At 43.0% G+C, this 21,005-nt stretch overlaps 1 protein-coding gene across 3 annotated transcripts in view; it reads left to right on the forward strand.

Annotated features, from left to right (window-relative positions):
* The first annotated feature begins 1,177 nt into the window (after positions 1-1,177).
* Positions 1,178-21,005, forward strand: part of VPS8 (VPS8 subunit of CORVET complex) — a 229,822-nt gene continuing 209,994 nt past the window's right edge. For all 3 annotated transcript variants that reach the window (XM_077825651.1, XM_077825653.1, XM_077825652.1), the window contains exons 1-6: positions 1,178-1,591; positions 5,881-5,949; positions 7,386-7,516; positions 9,708-9,801; positions 17,173-17,205; positions 18,354-18,408. In XM_077825651.1, coding sequence (XP_077681777.1) covers positions 1,445-1,591; positions 5,881-5,949; positions 7,386-7,516; positions 9,708-9,801; positions 17,173-17,205; positions 18,354-18,408 — 529 coding nt within the window. In that variant the 5' untranslated portion in view covers positions 1,178-1,444. The remainder of the gene's footprint in view (positions 1,592-5,880; positions 5,950-7,385; positions 7,517-9,707; positions 9,802-17,172; positions 17,206-18,353; positions 18,409-21,005) is intronic.

A 21,005-nucleotide genomic window follows, 5' to 3' on the forward strand; every position in this document is an offset into this window, starting at 1 on the left:
CAACATATGTCTGGCTGTTAAACTTGTCAGGCAGGGGACTCTTTGGTTTGTGGAAAGATGAGCCAAAGATGCCATGGCCTGTCCTGCAGCGCATTTTGTGCTTGCAATGCAGCCAGCTACATTGGCAGGGTCTGTAAGGTATCCACTATCTCCAGCAGGGGAATATAGGCCCGGGACAGATCCAAACTAGCTGTCAGCCTGGACCCTGTGTCAGATTTTGTTTTCCTTTGTTTGGTCTGCTCAAACTGCCAGGAGACTGGATCATGGGTGGTCTGACTTAGTGGGCAAAGCAGCAGCCAGGCCTAGTGGGTGGAGAAAGGGTCAGAACCCGAGTTAGAGTCTGCATGTCAGAGCCAAGGCAGCATCTGAATCAGGAATTGAAGCCAGGTCTCAGAACTAAAGTAGGGGTCCAACTACCAGATCCAAGGGCAAGACAGTCAGGAATTGGAAGCTCAGAACTGGGTTATCAGATTCTGAGGCTGCGACAGGCCTGGAACAAGAGCAGGGCAGGGTCTAGGCTGCAGCAGGCCAGAGGAGCATAGGGAGGTATGTATTCTTAGGCAGCCGGCACCCTCGTGCTGGGTTTAAGAAGAGACCTGCTGGCTTCTTCAGCCAATCAGGTGGGACAGTCTGTCAAGTGGCCTAGCTGGTGCAGCCCAGCTGTGCTCCTTAGGCCCGCAGAAGAGCAAGGCACAGATGTGCAGCGTCCTGCCCCCACACTGAGCGCTTCACAATTTCTTACCACTCCAAGGCTGTGCAGTATCCTGCCCTGCCTCGGCGCTGCGTGGTGCTTTCCCCCGCGCTGCTTTCTGCGCGGAGGGCTCCCCCACTAGGTGCTGGGCATTTTCCTATCCCCCACCCGGCCCTGCACTGCGCAGTGGGGACCCCTCCGTGGGGAGGGGCAGGAGAGGCGCGTGACTCGGGTCCCGCAGGGTGGCTAGGTCGCAGGAGGCCAGCGAGTCGCAGCTATAGGCGGCGGGCCCTGGCGGTGGGGCGTGACTGTAAGGGGCGGGGAGAGGCGCATGAGCGCTGCTGCTGCAGCAGCTGCTCTTTGCCCACAGAGGAGGCGCGCGCGCGCATGCGCACTGCGTGTCCACTCCGCTGGATTGGTGCCGGTCGCGGGGTCTCTGGAGCCCGGCCGTGGCTGCTGCCGGGCTCGGTGCTTCCCCCGTCACAGCGGCGCGGCGCCTCTCCTGCCCCCGGGCCCCTCGTGCTGCTGCCTGAGCCACAGGCACAGCAACCCACCCGGCTCAGACGCTGGCCGGGCCGCGGGCTCTGCTCACCGCCGCGCCATCTGCGGGCGCGCGTTAGCCGACGTCCCAGCGCGCCCCCTTCGGAAGCGGGCTTCGGCGGCCGCCCGGGGCGAGCCTGAGGGAGGCAGCGAGCGCGGTTCGTAGCGGCCGGTCCTTGGCTGGGCGAGGCGCAGGTGCCGGACGAGCTGGAGATGGAGCCCGAGAGCCTCGGCGCGGAGCAAGGCGCCTCTCTCCCGGGGCCCGCCGACGAGCTGGGGACGCTGCTGGGCCAAGATGCCGCGCTGCCGAAGCTGAGCGGCGGGGAGCTGGACAGGGAGCTGGAGTCCAAAAGTGACCTGGTGAGGCTGGGTTTGTGACTCCCCTGGGGTAACGCTCTGCGTGAGGCGAAGCCTGGGCTCTGGCTGCTGGGGGAGACCTGTCTGGGTGGGGCCCGTGTAGACGAAGGGAGAGGCAGGAGTCTCCGCTCGGGCTGTGTGTTTACTTCCACTTACATCTGCGGCTTTCGTGTCCCGTAAAAGGTTTGGGTTTGGTCTAAGCCACACGAGTCTTCACAGCTGTTTTATTGACGTGTGTGCGCTTCTAGGGTACTAGCCTGTGCTTTGTGGTTGGCAATGCCAATGTTGTGTTATCCACAGTGAATCCAGGATACTTGAGAGAGGTGGTGAGTGAGGTGATATCTTTGACTGGACCATCTTCTGTTGGGGAACAACTTAAGCTTTCACACCCCACAGAGTGCTTCTTCAGGTCTGGGAAAGGAACTCAGGGTGTCACAACCGCTCGGTACAAAGTGGAACAACAACAGGAGGACTTGTGGCACCTTAGAGACTAACAAATTTATTAGCGCATAAGGTTTTGTGGGCTACAGCTCACTTCATCAGATGCATAGAATGGAACACGCACACGTTGGAAGTTACCATACAGACTGTGAGAGGCTAATTAGTTGAAGATAAGCTATTATCAGCAGGAGAAAAAAACTTATAGTGATAATCAAGATGGCCCATTTAGACAGTTGACAAGAAGGTGTGAGGATACTTAACTTAAGGAAATAGATTCAATATGTGTAATGACCCAGCCCCTCCCAGTTTCTATTCAAACCCAAGTTAATGGTATCTAGTTCGCATATTAATTCAAGTGCAGCAGTTTCTGTTTGGAGTCTGTTTTTGAAGCTTTTCTTTTGCAAAATTGCCACCCTTAAATCTTTTACTGAGTGACCAGGGATGAAGTGTTCTCATACCAGTTTTTGAATGTTATGATTCCTGATGTCAGATTTGTGTCCATTTATTCTTTTGCGTAGAGACTATCTGGTTTGGCCAATGTACATGGCAGAGGGGCATTGCTGGCACATATCACATTGGTAGATGTGCAGGTGAACGAGCCCCTGATGCATTAGCTGCAATAATCGCAATAATAATCGCGATTAGGTCCTATGATGGTGTCACTTGAATAAATATGTGGACAGAGTTGGCATCGGGCTTTGTTGCAAGGATAGGTTCCCGAGTTAATGTTTTTGTTGTGGGTGGCTGGGTCATATTGAATCTATTTCCTTAAGCATCCTCACTCCTTCTTGTCAACTCCCCCCCCCGAAGTAAGCGCTGCCCTGCACCCTGTCAAGGTTCCTTCCCCACTCTGAACTCTAGGGTAGAGATGTGGGGACCTGCATGAAAGACCCCATAAGCTAATTCTTACCAGCTTAGGTTAAAAACTTCCCCAAGGTACAAACTTTGCCTTGTCCTTGAACCCTATGCTGCCACCACCAATCGTTTTAAACAAAGAACAAGGAAAGAGCCCACTTGGAGATGTCTTCCCCCAAAATATCCCCCCAAGTCCTACACCCCCTTTTCTGGGGAAGGCTTGATAGGAATCCTCACCAATTGGTTCAGGTGAACACAGACCCAAACCCTTGGATCTTAAGAACAATGAAAAATCCATCAGGTTCTTAAAAGAAGAATTTTAATTAAAGAAAAGTTAAAAGAATCACCTCTGTAAAATCAGGATGGTAAATACCTTACAGGGTAATCAGATTCAAAACATAGAGAATCCCTCTAGGTAAAACCTTAAGTTACAAAAAGACACAAAAACAGAAATATACATTCCATCCAGCACAGCTTATTTTATCAGCCATTAAACAAAAGGAAATCTCTAGCATGTTCTAGCTAGATTACTTACTAACTTAACAGGAGTTGTAAGGCTGCATTCCTGATCTGTTCCCGGCAAAAGCATCACACAGACAGACAAACACTTTCAAATCTGGAGGTGGGGGAACAAAGGATCTTGTCCCCTCATTGGTCATTTTGGGTCAGGTGCCAGCGAGGTTATCTTAGCTTCTTAACCCTTTACAGGTGAAAGGGTTTTGCCTCTGGCCAGGAGGGATTTTATAGCACTGTATACAGAAAGGTGGTTACCTTTCCCTTTATTTTTATGACACACCCCAACCATCTGCCCGAGCCCTGAACTCCCTCCCACACCTGAACTGCTGCTATTGCTTGCCCAAGGGCTGCCTGGCTCAGACAGCCCCGAGCCAGCCCCACTGGCTGCTGAAGAAGTCATGGAAGTAACGGAATCTCTGTTACAGACACGCAGCCTTAATTATGACTTTAATATGATGAAGTTTAATAATTTTTTTCATTTTATCTTTTAAAATATATTGTTAGTGCTTATATGTAGATGGCAATAGGGAGTGCCAAAGCTGCCGTTTGTACTGGATTGCCAAACTGTTCTTAAAAAATAAATGTAAGAAATGTTACAAATGATTCCATTTCAGTGTACAAACCAATTATCTACAGAGCATAAGTTCAGTTTACTTTTGTTTAATTGTGTTAAGAATTGTTAACATTATATGACCAAGGGGACAGTGTCAACTTGGAAATAACATTTGTCTTAAAACACCATAATTATAAGGAACACTTACAGTAATTAAAGTTTTGAGAGAAATCTCTCTTCAGTGTATTGTATTTTGTGCATTTGATAAAGTAGGTATACTCACATTCACTGTTCTGGTGGTGGGCAAAGGGAAAAATGACTAGCTGAAAAGCTCTTTTTAAACATCACCAAGGAAGCAGAAAAAAGTTAAGGATTTAAAATAAATATTAGGCCATACTACTCAAAGTTACTGTCAGAAACTGGAATTTCTTGATGAAAAATTGCTGAGGGTAAAAGTTGATTCAAGAGTGTCTGCCATATTCCCGCTCCTAGGATGTGCCCCAGATGCTGCTGGGCTTTAGATCCCTTCTAGAATAGCTGTGCCCAATGTGTAAAATCAGAATAAGTCTTCCACCTAGTCTGTCTTGTCTATTTAGATTTAAGCTCTTTGGAGTAGGAACTGTCTCTTAGGGCTTGTCTACATGGTGAAATTTTCTGGCATAACTATACCATTATAATTGTATTGCTGTAGCTCTGTCAGTATAACTCCCTATGTGGACATTAATTCTGGAGTGAGCATTCACATGAAGAGTTGTCAGTACAACTATAGCGATAGAAATATACTGGTATAACTATAGGGCAGAGGTTCCCAAACTTTCTTATTGTGTACCCCCTTCCAGATCTGCCATCGTACCCCTGCCCTTCTCATCATTGATGCTTTGTTCTTCTTAACACTACCTGTCTTTAGCCATCTGTCCATATTCCACTGTTATGTACAGATAGTTATAGCCCGACATATACAACTGAAAAAACCCACCCTGAATAAGTTCTGAGCTCAGTTAGGCTGGACATTTGCTGGGCAACTGAATCCATGCTGTACGGTGATTGGAGGTGAGGACTTTGTACTTCAGCGTCTCTGTGTTCTCATTGGTACATCTTGAAGTAAATTAACTACGGTATTTAATATAACAAATTCCCACAGAGTTTTAAAGCTTCGTCTGAGTAGCGTATTATGAAAATACAATAAATAAAATCCACCGTTACACAATTTCTTCCATGTACTCCCCAGAGATGTCTCGCATACCCCCAGAGGTACGCATATCACAGTTTGGGAACACCTGCTTTAGTGTGTGAGCAATACCTAACACAACAGGGGCATGATCTAAGTTGGAGCCTCTAGATACAGTAGAATCCCTAGTTTACAAACTAAGTAGTTTTTGAGGAGTTAATGAAATAGAAAAGCTGCTAATTGAACCTCTTAAATATAGTAGGTATGGCACACTGGATTGCTTTCTTGTCCTTCAGACCACTGCAAAGCAATTTTGAGTGCATTGAAGGCATCTGAATGTGAAGGTAGAGTAGAACTTCAAAGTTATGAACGCCTTGGGAATGGAGGTTCGTAATTCTGAACAAAACGTTTTGGTGGTTCTTTCAAAAGTTTACAACTGAACATTGACTTACTATAGCTTTAAAACTTTGCAGAAGAGAAAATGCTGCCTTCTGTTTATTTTTTTGTTTAGTAGTTTAACACAGTACTGTATTTGTTTTTTTTTGGGTCTCTGCTGCTGCCTGATTGTATGCTTCTGGTTCCAACTGAAGTGTGTGTTTGACTGGTCAGTTTGTAACTCTGAAATTCTACTGTACATCATGCTCCAGTCTGTCTTCAGAAAGTTGCGAAGTGAAGTACATTCTGGGTCTGTGTAAAAATGTGTTTGGAAGGTAGAATAAAGAGGCTAAACTCAATCTGTTGTTTTTCTTTTTTATTTAGATAGATGACAAAGAGTTTGATATTCCCCAGGTTGATACCCCTCCAACACTGGAAAGCATATTAAATGAGGTGAGTACCTTTTTAAGAGTTAAGAAACCCAGTCATATACTGTAGTGTTCCAAAATATTGAAACAAACAGAATTGTTCATATTAATAAATTCTCTCTAAATTACAATGAAATTGAATATTTTGTCTTTCTGTGGTTGTCAAAATACACAAACTGTGTAGTAATTACTCTGAACCCAGTGTGATGCACTTAGATTTTGTGTTTTCTACTCAGATGATGCCATCTTATATTTCTAAGATACTTGTATTTTTAGAAAATATTTACAGGTAGGTAGAAACACAATTGGGCATACTTGTGAATAGATACGTAGTCACAGAACACTAGGTATGTAGGTAAATGTTATAAATGGATAAATACAGTTTGATGCAATATTGTGTTGTCATTTGATACAGAGACTACTCTTGTAGTATTGTTATATCTAGGCACCAAAATATTGTTTGTGTGCTCTCTGTGTATATGCATAGTGTGTATATATGGTGGCATGTATTATACATCAGTGCATGTTGCAGCAGTTAATTGGGTGAGTAGGGCAGGTTCATTTATATCCGTGAATTTTTGTGTGTTGTTTTTCAGTATATAGATTCCCACACAAATAACTTTGGGAATGGTAAGGTTGTTACAATCTTTCTGCCTCTCCCTTACTAGAGCAAGAGTCTTTATATATAAAAACAATTCCCCACCCCCACCACCACCTTCAAATATTAAAAAATGGAGCAACATCATGTTTCCTGGAGGTCTAGAGCCAAGGCATACGCTGAGACTTACTTTTAGGTAATTTTGTTTTTACTGTGGATCTCTGTAGTGCCTCTGGCCTTACTTTGACACACAGCTCCCTAGATTTATCCTCAAGATCTGTGGCTCAGTTTGGTTTAGTGTTTTGTTTTTATGTACTTAAATTAGTAGGTTTTATGGCCAGAAGGGAGCATTATGATGATCTAATCTAATCTGCTACATGATATAAGCCAGAGAATTTCACCCAGTGATCCATGCATGAAACCCTATAGCTTTTGGTTGAACTAGTGCAAGTCTTCTAGAAAACTGCCCATTCTTGATATTAAGACTACAAGTGGTTGAGAATTTACCGTGCCCCTTAATAATCTGTTCCAGTCTTAATTATTTACCTTTAAGAATTGGCTTCTTATTTCCACTTTGAACATTGACTGCACATTCTAGACTCTGGCCCCTACATCTTCTGAGAGTCAGTCCCTGTCAGACTCCAGCAGTGGGGATCTCTACTAGTAACACAAGTACTCCAAGAAAAACTGGTTACCCCTTGTAACTGGCATCTTTCTGGATGGTTGTTTATAAAGCACTGTGGCTCCCTATATGTTCTAAGTGCAAGGAAGCGTGACCTTGGCATCAACAGCCTGAGAACTCCATTAGAGGTGACTCATCTGTTTTGTCTGTCATGTTTACCAAATTGTTGCTTTTCTTTCAGACTGATGATGAAGAGGAGTCTTTCGTTCTTGAGGATCCCTCTCTTTTAAACATTGATAATATTGACACTCACTCCTATGACACATCTTCCTTGGCAAGCTCGGACAGTGGGGACAGGACGCACTCGAAAAGGTAACTGATAAGTTGGGCAGTTCTAAATCTCAAAGATGGTGTCAGAAAGATGTGTGTCATGAGTATTGGAACTGATTTATCATATTTCACTGAGCACCACACAACTATATTTTCTGACCTACACTCAAGTCTATTCAATCCATGGGATTAGTATGAGATCCAATGGGACAAGCTAGCAGGTATTGAATTGTAAACTAGAAATGTGGTCTACTATTCAAAAGACATTTAGAACAATACCAAGGAAAGAACCATCCAAACTTCTGTGTTGAAATATTTTTCATATAAAAGAACCAGTTTTCTCAATAAAAACCTAATCTTTTTGTTATCTTATTGGGGGGAAAAACCCACCATTAAGAGGAAAATCCCTCAATATACTTTTTGTAAACTCTGATGGGATCAAACCCCAGTGCAGGTATTAAAAATGGATGATGTGGACAAAGAAAAGTAATTCTGCCACAGGCTACTTCTTCCTAAAGGATCCACTAGACAGAAAGATAGACATTTTGCACCATGGCTCTTTATATGCTGCAGTGGGCTGTGAAAACTTGCAGAACTGTGTACCAGAATCTAGACTTTCATGGCTTATTTTAAATTTAAAAAATTATCTATTGTGGTTGTAAAGAAAACCTTCCAAATGTGAACAGTGTAATTGATGAATTTGTGTGTAGACATCCAGAAACAGTGTTTTTTGAGAGTATGTGAACTGTTCCCTCTCTTTAGTGGAGTGTTAACTTAATCACGGTTTAGAGGGCAACTTTGTATTGTTGATTATTTAACCAATTTAACGGTTGATTATTTGTACCAGATGTTCTAGCCCCACAATCCCAAACCACTCCTGGTTCCTTCTCTGGGGCCAAAAGTTCCAGCTGCCCCCTGAAAATTTGCACAGTGCAGTGGTTATTAATATAAGATTAGATGAAAAATGATTGGGGCAAAATAAAATGATTTGAATGTAAAGTCAAATAAGATAAAATGACATACTGGCTATTTTCATAGGTTAAAAACAAGTTTTTATCAAATTCAGTTTGCCTGAAGTGTTGTAGTATTTCCAGTTTGCTGTACAGAAGTACTGCAGAAACCACAAGGCCTTGCTGCAGGCTTTAGGCCAAGCTAACTTCAGGGTACGTGGTCTTTGACAATAGCCATAAGCCGTACTAAAAAAACGTAGGCATCTATTTTTTGAAAATCTTAACAAAGTCCACATGTGAGATCCTAAATGTGTGTCCTCACTCAGAAGTGCTGAGCACCCAGGAGTTCTCAGAGGCCATTTTTGAAAATCTGTGTATATGTAGGAATTTACAGTTAATTTATAGCATCACAATGAGGCCCTGTGTCAGTGGGGCTTTATTAGTACATTATATTGTATATACAGTAACACTTTAATAAAATATGCTTGAATTCGTTTATGGGGAAAAATAAGTTTCCAGTTTTACTGTTCTTGGCTGATTTAAAAACATTGTTAACTTTCAAATCAAATGAAACTGTTCAACCTAAGAGTTCAATTAAATTTTAAAATCTGTGTTAATGCATAACACCTATAGTTAAGATTGCCTGGCTGTCCCTATTCTAATGGGCCATGTTCAGCTCCTTGTAATTTCTCAAACTTTCACTTTTCAGGCTGAAACTTTCCATATCTAATCTCTGCCCAAGGGTGGTGATTATTAAATAAAAATGAGCAGGAACATTTCAGCCATTTTCAAATATGAAGTGTGAAAATAATCATTTGCAACCTTTTATTAATAGTTCTGATGTTTCAGTGTTTGGCGAGGAAATCATTTGAAATGGAGAGAATTCTTAAAAGCCTGAAAATGATCTTTTTGGAGGGCTGTTAATATTTGGTCAAATTGAAGGGTTAACAAAAAGACAAAGCAGACACACTAACTTTTTAACAAGGCAGGTTTTGTATTAAAAATCTCTTTCCCTTTGGTTTTGTGCCTGTGTGCATCAGAAAGTTGAATAGATTTCTCACTTGACATACAAGTGCTTGTGGAATCTGTCTGACAAAGTGGGTACAATTCAAGGCAGGGTCCCAAACCTCACTCCATATCATTTGTGAAAATATGTTCCTGCCTCTCTCATTGCATGGTTTGGATAGTGTGTGGTGAATGAGGTGATTGCAACTGTTAGTAACTTTTTCCTATAAACTCAGATGGTAGGATTTATTCTGGACTAACGTTTTTACTCTTCTTAGAAAGAAAAAACTCCCTGATTCTTTCTCTCTTCATGGATCGGTTGTCCGTCTTTCTCTTCTGAAAGGAATTTCTGCCCAAATAGTATCTGCTGCAGTAAGTGTCTTATTCATTACAATGAACAGGAATGAGAATATAAATTGGTAAATAAAAACAGTAGCTACTCTGGTAAGAAGTGTGTAGAGTTCTACTTCATCAGTTTCACACTGACAGGTTTCAGAGTAACAGCCGTGTTAGTCTGTATTCGCAAAAAGAAAAGGAGTACTTGTGGCACCTTAGAGACTAACCGATTTATTTGAGCATAAGCTTTCGTGAGCTACAGCTCACTTTGTCGGATGCATCATCCGACGAAGTGAGCTGTAGCTCACGAAAGCTTATGCTCAAATAAATCGGTTAGTCTCTAAGGTGCCACAAGTACTCCTTTTCTAGTTTCACACTGTGCGCTCGTAGCTTCAAGTAATATTCTGTACCTCTGAGCTTAATGAAGAGGCAAAGGAGTGGTGCATTGAGTCAGGAAAGCTGGTTTCTCGCAGTGCTCATCCACAGCCTCTGGAAGGAAAGTGAGTCCCAAAGGAAATGGCTGTTAAAGAATTCATCTCAAAGAAAAAGTTCAATGAAATATAAACCTGTGTTCCAGTCCAGTCTAATCACTACATCTAGTTATAAAGAAAAGTAAATGGCTAAAGTATTCTTAAATAAAGACAGATCAGAGGGAACTCCCCCATGACAATAGTAATGATACGAAGACTGAAAATATCACCTTTTCATTAGGAAAAAAGTTTATGAACCACTGAAGGGGAAGGGGTAACTTTTCTTGAAATCTCTGATTAACTAAATAGTAGGAAAGCTAGCTGTTGTGCTAACCAAATAGACTTGCCTTGCTGTTCTGAAACGTACTTAGAATGTTTTCTGCCAAAAAAAAAAAAAAAAAAAAGATTCTTTCAGCACTATTTTGCTTCATTAAATGGATGATGATACTGAATCAGCTTATGATCTGACTGATCCCTGCCCTTATAAGCCTCATTGGCTATAATGCATGCATCCACTTTTTTACAGTCTTAGTCAGGTGGACTATATTAACTCTGACCTCAGTCTTGCCACATAAAACACAGTATGACTGTACTGCTACACTGACCCAGAGGAAGTGTCTGTCTGAGATCAGAGTTAAAGCTGCTTGTTTTTGTGGATTTGAATGTATGCCAAGTGGGATGCTATATATTGGAAATAAAAGGGAGTTTTGTTTTGGTCATGACTGTCATGCTGTCTGGAATGGCTCATAACTGTGAGTGCCTGCCTCAGGGCAGACTGTAAAAAGCAAGGCAGACACCCCAGACTGGTAGTGTCTGTAATTAGATCTCACCAATCAAGTACCAAATGTGAACTCCCAAAGTACTTCAGCAGTTTTATAAGGGAATTGCAGACAGTCCTGTTAGACGCTCCAGTCTATCGTGCCACCAAGGCAAGTAGTGCTATGTGATAAATGGTCACTTACCTGGAATATTTGTGATTTTTGGTGTTACTCTCAAGAGACCAGTCACCCAGGTAGATTTACATCCCAGGTCTCACACCAAAAGCAATGCTGGCAGCCAGTTCTATAGTATGCTAACTAAAGGTTTATTAGCTAAGAAAAAGGAATGAGAGTTACTGAGAGGTTAAAGCAGGTAAAAATATGTACAGATGAGTTGCAGTCTAATTCCAAATGACAGTAAAGATGTAGTAATCTGCAGAGAGAAAGGAGCATGTTTTGCATTTTTGATCATCACACACTGACTGATTGCCTTCAATGCACAAGAATTAGCACATTCCTGTTAGTTCTTAATTTGGATTACACAAGGCTTCTTTCTTATTTGATGGGTTATTTAGTTACAAGAATATATACAATATAAATGTTTGCTATTACATTATAACAGGATTCAGATAAGTGAAAACAATGCATGTAATATCCAATTAGTTTTTTTGAAGTTTAAACACCAAATGCATTCTTATGCATTTAACTATCACTTCTGTATTAGTATAAATACAAGTGAATTGGCTAGCTTCCAGCTGTGAGTTTGACAGTTCTCAGCTGATGCCTAGGCTTTCGCATGATCTGGCACCTGGTCTGCCAGTGTTAGTGATGAGCTAGAGTGCATTGAGGTAGCAAGATTTAATTTTGTGGTAAAATATGTTAGTAATTATCCACACAGATTCTACTCCTGGTGCATGTACACCCCATGTGCATGAAATCAGTTTTAAAAAAAAAAAAGGAATGTCGGCTGTGGCTGCTCCCTTGTGCCCTCCCGGCCACCGAAGCCGAGGACATAAGTGGTAAGGCAGCTGTAATTGTCACTCAGTTCCATCGTGCCATGGGTGGTAAGAAGAAACACTAGTACTGTCTGTGTCTTCGAGCAACAGTTTCTCCTGTCTCACTTGTGAACTCGTTTAGCTTTCTTAAACTTTGGTTTTTATTTATTTTTGTTCATCTTGGTGACTTTCAAGTCTCCCATCTTTAATACCTGCCCCTCATGCAACTCCACTCTGCCCACTAATGATGTGCACTGCAGATGTCTCACCTGCCTGGGAGAGGGACACAACATAGCATTGCTTGATATGCTAAAAAGATCCTCAAGAACAGAGAGACAAGGCTGCGTTATTCTTGATGGAGATGTCCATGCAACCCCAGTCTGTTGTCCCCAAGAAGCCTGGGAAAGCTCAACTGCTCCTGTTCTCAGCGCTGGCTAGCTGTGGTACCACCTCTACGTCTCCTGCATTCTCCTCCCACAGATGGCATTCAGGCACCAGGGAGAGGGAGAAAAGAAGCACCACTGCAATCAGGACGTCAGATGCAAATTTGCCGTCCTTCATTGAGTATGGGACTCAGATCTTCTCAAGCTCCCTCTGCTAGGAAGTGCAGCCTCGAGCCCTGCCCTGGTGCGTTGGTATCAACGATGACTCCATTCCAAAAGGACTGCGGTGCTTCTGGCATGGCATCTGCACTATGTGCTCTAGCACCAAGACCCTTGGTGACTACCACCTACCACATCACTGAGCACTTCCTTGGCACTGCTGTCCACTTGGTACCAAACATCCTGGTACTGGTGGAACTTTTCATCAGTCTGGTACCAGTCTCCTCTCTTGGACCATTTTGAGAGATGTCTTGAATCAGCTGTCTACTTTGGCTTTGTTCCATCTGGTACCGTGCAGACCTGATAGCCTGGACAGGACTGCCTCTCTCTGGAGGAGACCTATGTCTGCTTGTCCTCACTTGAATGCACTGGGGGCTCCTCTACCTCCAGATCCCGATCTCCTCCCTGGGTGAGACAGTGGGCATTTAGTGGACAGCCCAGAGAGTACTATAAAGATGAACATAGTAGATTCCAAAGAGCATCTTCGTCACAATATCCTCTACAGTTTAACAACTCTGGCCATTATTGGCCTCCCTTGGGCATGAACTCCTACTCTGGAAGAGACCCACTTCTTTTGTTTCTCAACCAATACCCCCTTCTCTGAGGAAACAATTTTAGCCTCCTCTAACTGCTCCACTTCCCCAAACACAGCGGAGGAGTACTTCAGTTGGAAAGACCAACTTTCTCCTGTCCAGGAACCACCAACCTCCTCAACAAGCTTCCTTGGCTCTGGGTGAAGCTGTTAATGTATCTTCTTCAGTCTCACAAGATGAGTTTAAAATTTTCCAGGATCTCCTCAAAGTTCTCAGCAATCCTTTTGGACGTTCTATCTGAGATAATTCAGGAAGAAAAAAGATAAATTTTTGGATGTTCTCCACATTGCAAGGTGGGCTGGATAGCAATGCTCAAAAATGAGGGTGATCTTTTGCTGGTGAAGGAGATCTGGCATACTCCCACCTTCATTCCACCTACCTCAAAGCAGATAGGAAATGCTAGCCCCCCTGTGAGGGGATTTGAGGGTTTCTTCCAAAACCTGACACCTGACTACTGGTGGTCCAGGAGAAATCTAAACAAGAGGGAGCTCCGCCCCCAAAAGTTTACCTGTTTGGCCACAATGTCTATTCTTGTCAGCCTCCAGTTGAGGGTGGCTAATTATCAAGTTTTGCTTTCAAAGCTTGATTTTTTTAAATTTTCTTTTCCTCCTTTGGGAGCGATTCTCAAACCTCCTGAACAATTTGCCACAGGAGAACACTAGGAGGAGTGAAGACCTTGATGGTAGAGGTGTAGCTGGCCACCAGGACCTGCTTGGATATGGTGGCAGAGACCATGGCATCTGGCATTGCCATGAGACCTGCTTCCTGGGTCCAGACACCTGAAATCCAATGGGAAGTCAAAACCACAAGAGGACCTCCTGTTTTGAGGTTACCGATCTTCTCCATCCCCCCCAACCCTACAGACAACACATCAGTCTTAAGTGCACTAAGGCGACTCTTCAACCATTGGGCCTTTGTGTTCCCACATTGTGTTTTTACATCACAGAGAAATCAGCAAATCCAAGTCAGTCCTACACATAACAGTTTTCTGAGCCTCCATGCAAGAGACAGAGGTTCCACAGACGTTGCTCAATCCTCCTCCATCCCACGTGCTGCACCTCCTTAAAGAACTGGTTTTGATGTGAGTGTTGAGAGCCTGGCAGAACGTTTTATGGTTCGTCCTTTCCCCATCCACCCCTTTTGAGAACCTTCTTCCTGAGGAACTGGATGAGAATAACCTCAGACCTGTGGGTCCTCAAGGTAGTTAGTCAAGGGTGTTCCATTCAGTTTCTGCCTACCTCCTTCCCCATCTCCTTTCAGGGAATGCTTTCACAAGTGTCCTTTTTTTGGAACAGAAAGTGAACTCCTTAATATGACTTGGAGCTGTGGAGGAAGTACTTTTGGAATTAAAAAGAAGAGGCTTCTTTGGAATGAAAAAGTAGTGGGAATAGAAGAAGAGGGGTTGAATTTCCATCCTCTACCTCGGACATCTCCATGTCTCCGTACGACATTTCAGATTCCGTATGGTTACTTTAACTGCTGTATTCCCCTCCCTGGATCCATTGGACTGGTTTGTGGCTCTCTATCTTTCACATCTCCATTCACCAAGCTCAGATTTTTGGTTGGGACCTGTCAGTGCCAGTACAAGGAGTTACTGCCTTTTGGCCTCTCAACATTTGCCTCCGTCCATCGCCGCCCTCCCCCAGTCCCGTCTTCACAAAGGAGTAGCTGCCCCTCTGTGCAGACTGGGAGTACAAATGTAAGTATGTCCTTACCTGTAAAATTGGCTTGTTCAGGGATTTAAAAAGTCAAAAACTTCATTTACACAGTCCTTTGTTTCTTCAGCTCCCTGAGTCTCAGGGTCAACAGGAACAAGCCTTCTGTGACCCTGACCTAATCTATACAGTTTATCTGGGCTCCAGTGGACTGCAAGTCTGCAAGAGCTTGTCAAATGAATAGTGCTTTCCAACCATGGCAGATTCTATCAACCAGCTCTGCAAGTACCCTAGAACACCAGCGAAGTCGTATCTTAAACTCATGGGATGTATGGAAGTGTGTATTTATGTTGCACAGCATCTTCACCTCTAGCTGCTAGAAAGCTGGTTGAAATCCATATATATCCACCCAGAAAATGCGGCATGGACCAGCTTATCACTGTCCCTGTAGAAGTCCCCATCTTTTTAAAACTGGTGTACAGATCCGTTCCAGTCTCTCTCTGTTGCCACCAAGATAGTAATAACAGGTGCTTCCATTTTGTAGTGGAGAGCTATTTTGGCCATTTAAAAGCCCAAGGAAAAGTATGACTGTTTGAGAGCTTGCTGCATATGAACGTATGGAGTTCAGGGCAATGTGACTCACCTGCAAGGCTTTCTTTCCTCTTCTCTAATGTCTCCCTGTCCATGTAGTCACTGATGACACCACTGTGAATTACTACACCAACATGCAGAGAGGGGCAAAGTTATCTCCACTCTGCCAGGAAGTGTTGCATCTGTTGGAATGGTGCTTAGTCCACCAAATCACATGAGTCTATTCCCCTTCCTGGACTGTGAAACACCTTCGCAGATTGTCTCAACAGGACTTCTGAAAGAGTTACTAACGGTTCCTCAGCAATTCTGTTATACACAGCATCTTTCTGAAGTTGGGATAGCTGTCGATGGGTCTATTTTATGATGTATAAGAACAGCAAGTGTTAGGCATTCTGCTCTTGGGGGTACGGAGTAGGCCCAGGTTTGCAGATGGGTGCATTTCTCCTCCCATGGCTCCTCTGTACTTTAGTGCATGTTCACACAATCCTCAGAGTCCTCAAGAAACTCGGGCAGGACTTGGACTGTGTCATCTTGATAGTCCCAGCAAGACCCAGACAGTTCTGGTTCTCAGGTGAACTTTTGTGGACCCACCCATAACCCTACCTTTCCTTCCCAACATACTTTCTCAAAATAAGGGCCGGTTACTGTACCTGAACCTGGCTTCACTGCATCTGACTGTGTGGATGCTGGCTGGATTAACCCCCCCTAGAGAGAGACCGTTCATCTGAGGTCTAGGAGGTCTTCCTACAGAGCAGGAAGCCCTCTACCAGACTCACTTGTGCTGCAAAGTGGAAAAGATTTTCCATCTGGGCTTGATTAGGGTACACGTGGTGGCCATCTTTGCAGATTACTCATGGGTGCAGGGTTACGTTATGTATGTTCACCCTATGGTATCAAAATTTCTCAAGGGTCTCCCACAGTCTAGGAGACTCCCCCTTTCTGGGATTGCGACTTGGTTCTAACTGGTCTGTTGGGGTACCCTCTTTGAACCGATGGCAGCCTGCTCTCTGTACCTTATGTCCACACAGATGCCATGATCTGCTCTACATCCCTGCTAATCAGGGTCCCTCTTTCTGGGATTCTTATTGGCAAAGGAAATGAGTTGTGATTGAGGCTGCCCTGCCTTTTAAGCCCCATCTTTAAGGGGCACAAAGGATATTGTTATTAAAAAAAGAAAAATACAATCTCGCATGCATGGGGCAGATGTGCACCACGAGTAGAATCGGTATGGACAATCCATCTCAAAGAACCATAGGGTAAGTAACGGTTCTTTTCATTTAGTTTGGTTTGAATCTTAATGCTGGTGCAGCTGGTGATTTCTCGACTTCTATTAAATTGCATTAATAAGAAATGCAGTTGAGCAATCTTAACTGAAAGTGAATATTTTTCATGTGGCAGGCTAAAGCTAATTGTGTATCTCGATCTTTTTTCTTTGGAGTGGGTGCAAATAACCCTCTTCACTTTGGGGGGTTTAAATTTCCCATAGAATCATGGGGTTCTGTACCTATTCCCACAGCTTCGCTCCTGCCTTCTGTGGGACAGTTCCACAGGCAGGACCACACCATGCTGCTGGCGTAGTCTCCTCATTGTCGTGTTGGTGCTGCTATTGGAGCACTGTGTGTATGAGACGCAGCACAGAGCGATCCTCCAAAAGTTCAGCTGTACTGACTGAACAGAAATGTACACAGGGAAGGAGCCCTGCCTCCTTTTACTTTATTAATAATGACTTTTCTGTCACTGTAGGACAAAGTGGATGCTGGTTTACCTACTGCAATAGTAAGTACTGAAAGAACTGTAAAGTACAGTATAGTAAAACGTCCTGTTACATCTGTGGTCCATCCCTCATACTCCATAGTGCAGTATTGAAACTTTGACGTTTTCATCCTATGCCTTCTCCCAGAAGGTGGCATTGATTCACACTCAGAATCTTAAGCATGCAGGGCAGAAGGAGTAGCCTGAGACACCTCACTTATTGCAGTGGAGTTCTACCCTCTTCCCTCACCCCCACTATTGTCACGTTGAGGGCATTGTCATTTGGGAAGCTTCTGTTGATCACCTGTCCCACAACTTTCTACCTTTTTTCAGACCATGACCAAGGCTCGTTAGGCTACGGCTACACTACCGAGCTTACAGTGGTGCTGCTGCTTGTGCAGACGCTCTAAGCTGGTTGGAGAGAGCTCTCTCGCCAACATAGCGCTGCCCACACCGGTGCTTAGGTCTGCGTAACTTACGTTGCTCAGGGGGGTGGTTTATACGGCTTAAGCTGTAGTGTATACGTGAACTTAGGCACTAATATTTTCCCATTGTATGTGAGGTAAAAGATTGGCAAATGTCAATGCCAAGTTTCCCTTGATATGTCCTCCCTACCAGTCGTCATTTAGACAGAAATAAATAATTAGGGCTACGATTTTGTCTTGGATATTTTTAGTAAAAATCAGGGACAGGTCATGGACAATAAATCAATCAGTCACGAAGGTTGCGACCTGTCCTTGACGTTTACTAAAACATCCCTGACAAAATGAGGAGAGAGGAGGGTCCAGCACCCTGTTGCACTCCCCCGCCCCGCCCCCGCTGTAGTGACTGGGAGCTCCAGGGACCCCATTGCCCAGTGGCTGGGAGCTGGGAGAGGGGTCCCCCTCCAGGGTTGGAGCTGGGCGGGATCATCGCAGTTAGGGAGCTGTAAAATTGTATTTTAATAGCAGTCTTGTGATGGGTGGTTGATACAGATATTTTGAATTGTATGTATTTGTTACTTGTCTGTGGGAAGCTTGCTGTAACGTACACTGCTGTCTAGCTTTCTAAAATGGTTTTCCCTTTGCTTATTAACTTTGGTCAGCAGCAATAAAGATGCTGACTGGGTTTAAATCATGGACTTGTGGCAGTTCACTATTTCAAAATTTAACTTTTCTCCATGTTCTGTTCAGGCAGCGTCAAGTCTGATAGCAGTGGGGACTTCCCATGGTTTGGCATTAATTTTTGGTAAGTTAAAAATACCCTTTTGGTGCCTCTTTAGCATTCAGATCCCATTCTGAATGTCATATTTTAATATTTAATTTATATATTAAACATTAATTCATTTTAGTAAAGAACTGTACAAAATACAGGGTCATAAACATGACAAAACACTCAAATTGCTTTAAAAAAAATGGCAAGTGTCCATTCTGTCATTTGTCTATTTTTTCCTATAACTTTATAACAAGTTGTGTCAGGTTGACTAGAGTTCACACAACAGAAATCTCATAGGCCTTCTGGAATGTTTCCTATCTTCTAAGCAATTGTTATTATAGAAGTCTCTTATACTTAAGGAAAATTCCTCATTTTGGTTTAACAGAATGTTAAGGCAATATAAACAAGATCAGCATAAATTTGTGTCTCAATGTTTATCATCTTTTTGCTAGGATTTGTCCTAATTTTTCAAATAATAGATTCCTTGTTATCAGATTACATCCTGACTTAAATGTTGGCAGGACATGTTGTGTCTAACAATGTAATACATTTCTTAGCTATTACAATTGCTGATTTATAATCTTATTGGACTGATTCTCAAGGTGAGAGAAGTCTGCTATTAAATATTTTGGGCTGAGGATAAAATCAAACTTGAACAAGAATTGGTCCTACTTGTTATATTCTCAATTAAATGTAAACTGTAATCTAAAAGCCAAATTTGCATGATTTACTTTGAGTGTGAGATACTTTTGAAGCTAGCAGAAGTAACAGTACTCTATCTTCTCAACCATATCCAACCATACCAGTGGAAATTTGCATGTGGTGTTCTGAGGTACTAGCAGACTAGTGGTAACTAGCGCACAGGACTGGGAGCCAGGAATGGCTGAGTTCTCATCCTGGCTGACCTTGGGAAAAACTGTGCTTTCCCCATATTATAGCTGGGAAATGCTGCTAAGCATAATTCCCTGCCTTACAGGGATATTGTAAAGATCAGTTTACATCAGTCGGATACAGTGCTTTGAACCTGTAAAGCACTATATACGTGCAAACTACTTTGTTCCTCCTTTCTCTGTAAAGAAGAAAAGAGACAATCAGTACAGAGAATGTTTCCATACACCCCCATCCAAAGCACAAAGGAAAAGACAGAAGCAATATCTATAAAATCTTGGAACAATATATATGTAATACTGCTTCAAAAACATCCAATCATTTACAAACTCTTTAAGGCACATCAGAAACCTTGCTGTAGTAAAGTGAGATAAAGTTGTCTGTCAAACTACAGTATCAACTTTTAAAATGTAGAATTTGGACATTTAATGTTACATTAGGGGTTCTTCAAAGGTTTCTCCTCTGTTTACCATAACTTCAGCATGACTGGCATTTCTTCTCCCACGATTCAAAATCCACATAATCGTGGACTTGTAAATCATGTGCAAACACTTTAAGACATGTTCAAAACTCTAACAATAAATACATTAGAAAGTTGACAGTCTAAGCATTATTAAAACAGATGTTGTTATCTGGTTTGCTGTTCAATGTCACAGTGGAACGTGAAGATGAATTATGTTCTTGGGTGCCTTGAGGCAGGCTCCAGAACATGAGAGGTGGCATGAAAGTGTTAATTATTTATTGATTCTAAGGCCAGAAGATGTGTTTGAGCTACATTATGTGTCATAACCATAAGGGTAGCCTAAAATTCCTCCTTACCTGTAAGGGGTTAAGAAGCTCAAATAACTTGGTTGGCACCTGACCAAAGGAACCAATTGGGACAAAAGGTACTTTCAAATCTGGTGGGGGTGGGGAGAGAGGGTTTGTTTGGGGTTCTTTGTTTCTGTGGCCATTCTCTCTTGGGACTGAGAGGGGCCAGACAGAAATCCATCTTCTACAACCCATCCTAATCCAAGTCTCCAATATTGCAACCAGTATAGGTAAACTAATCTGCCTTGCCTGGCTTATCTTTTGTTTTGCTTGTGAATTTTCCCTGTGCTAAGAGAGAGGTTTATTCCTGTTTTCTGTAACTTTAAGGTTTTGCCCAGAGGGGAATCCTCTGTGTTTTGAATCTGAATACCCTGTAAAGTATTTTCCATCCTGATTTTACAGAGATGATTTTTACTTTTTTTTTTAAATAAAATCTTTCTTTTAAGAACCTGATTGATTTTTTTCCCATTGTTCCAAGACCCAGGGATTTGGGTCTTTGATCATTTTGTAACCAACTGATTAGGATATTATTCTCAAGCCTCCCCAGGAAAGGGGGTGTAAGGGCTTGGGAGGATTGCTAGGGGAAGAGGAACTCCAAGAGGTCCTTTTTCCTGGTTCTTTGTTAAATCACTTGGTGGTGGCAGCATACCTCAGTCCAAGAACAAATAGAGATTTGTGCCTTGGGGAAATTTTTAACCTAAGCTGGTAGAAATAAGCTTAGGGGGTCTTTCATGCAGGTCCCCACATCTGTACCCTAGAGTTCAGAGTGGGGAGGGAACCCTGACAGTATGTCTTTTAGAAATCAAGTTGGATGTGTTTAGCCTCCAAATGATGAACAGTTTACCACATTTCTTGATAATGTGTTCTAGTGACTAATAATCCCCATGGTTAAATGTGCTGCTTATTTCCAGTGTGAAGTTTGCTGACTTCAG

The sequence above is a fragment of the Eretmochelys imbricata genome, chromosome 9 (genome assembly GCF_965152235.1).
Source record: "Eretmochelys imbricata isolate rEreImb1 chromosome 9, rEreImb1.hap1, whole genome shotgun sequence".
In the NCBI taxonomy this organism is placed as follows: domain Eukaryota; kingdom Metazoa; phylum Chordata; order Testudines; family Cheloniidae; genus Eretmochelys; species Eretmochelys imbricata.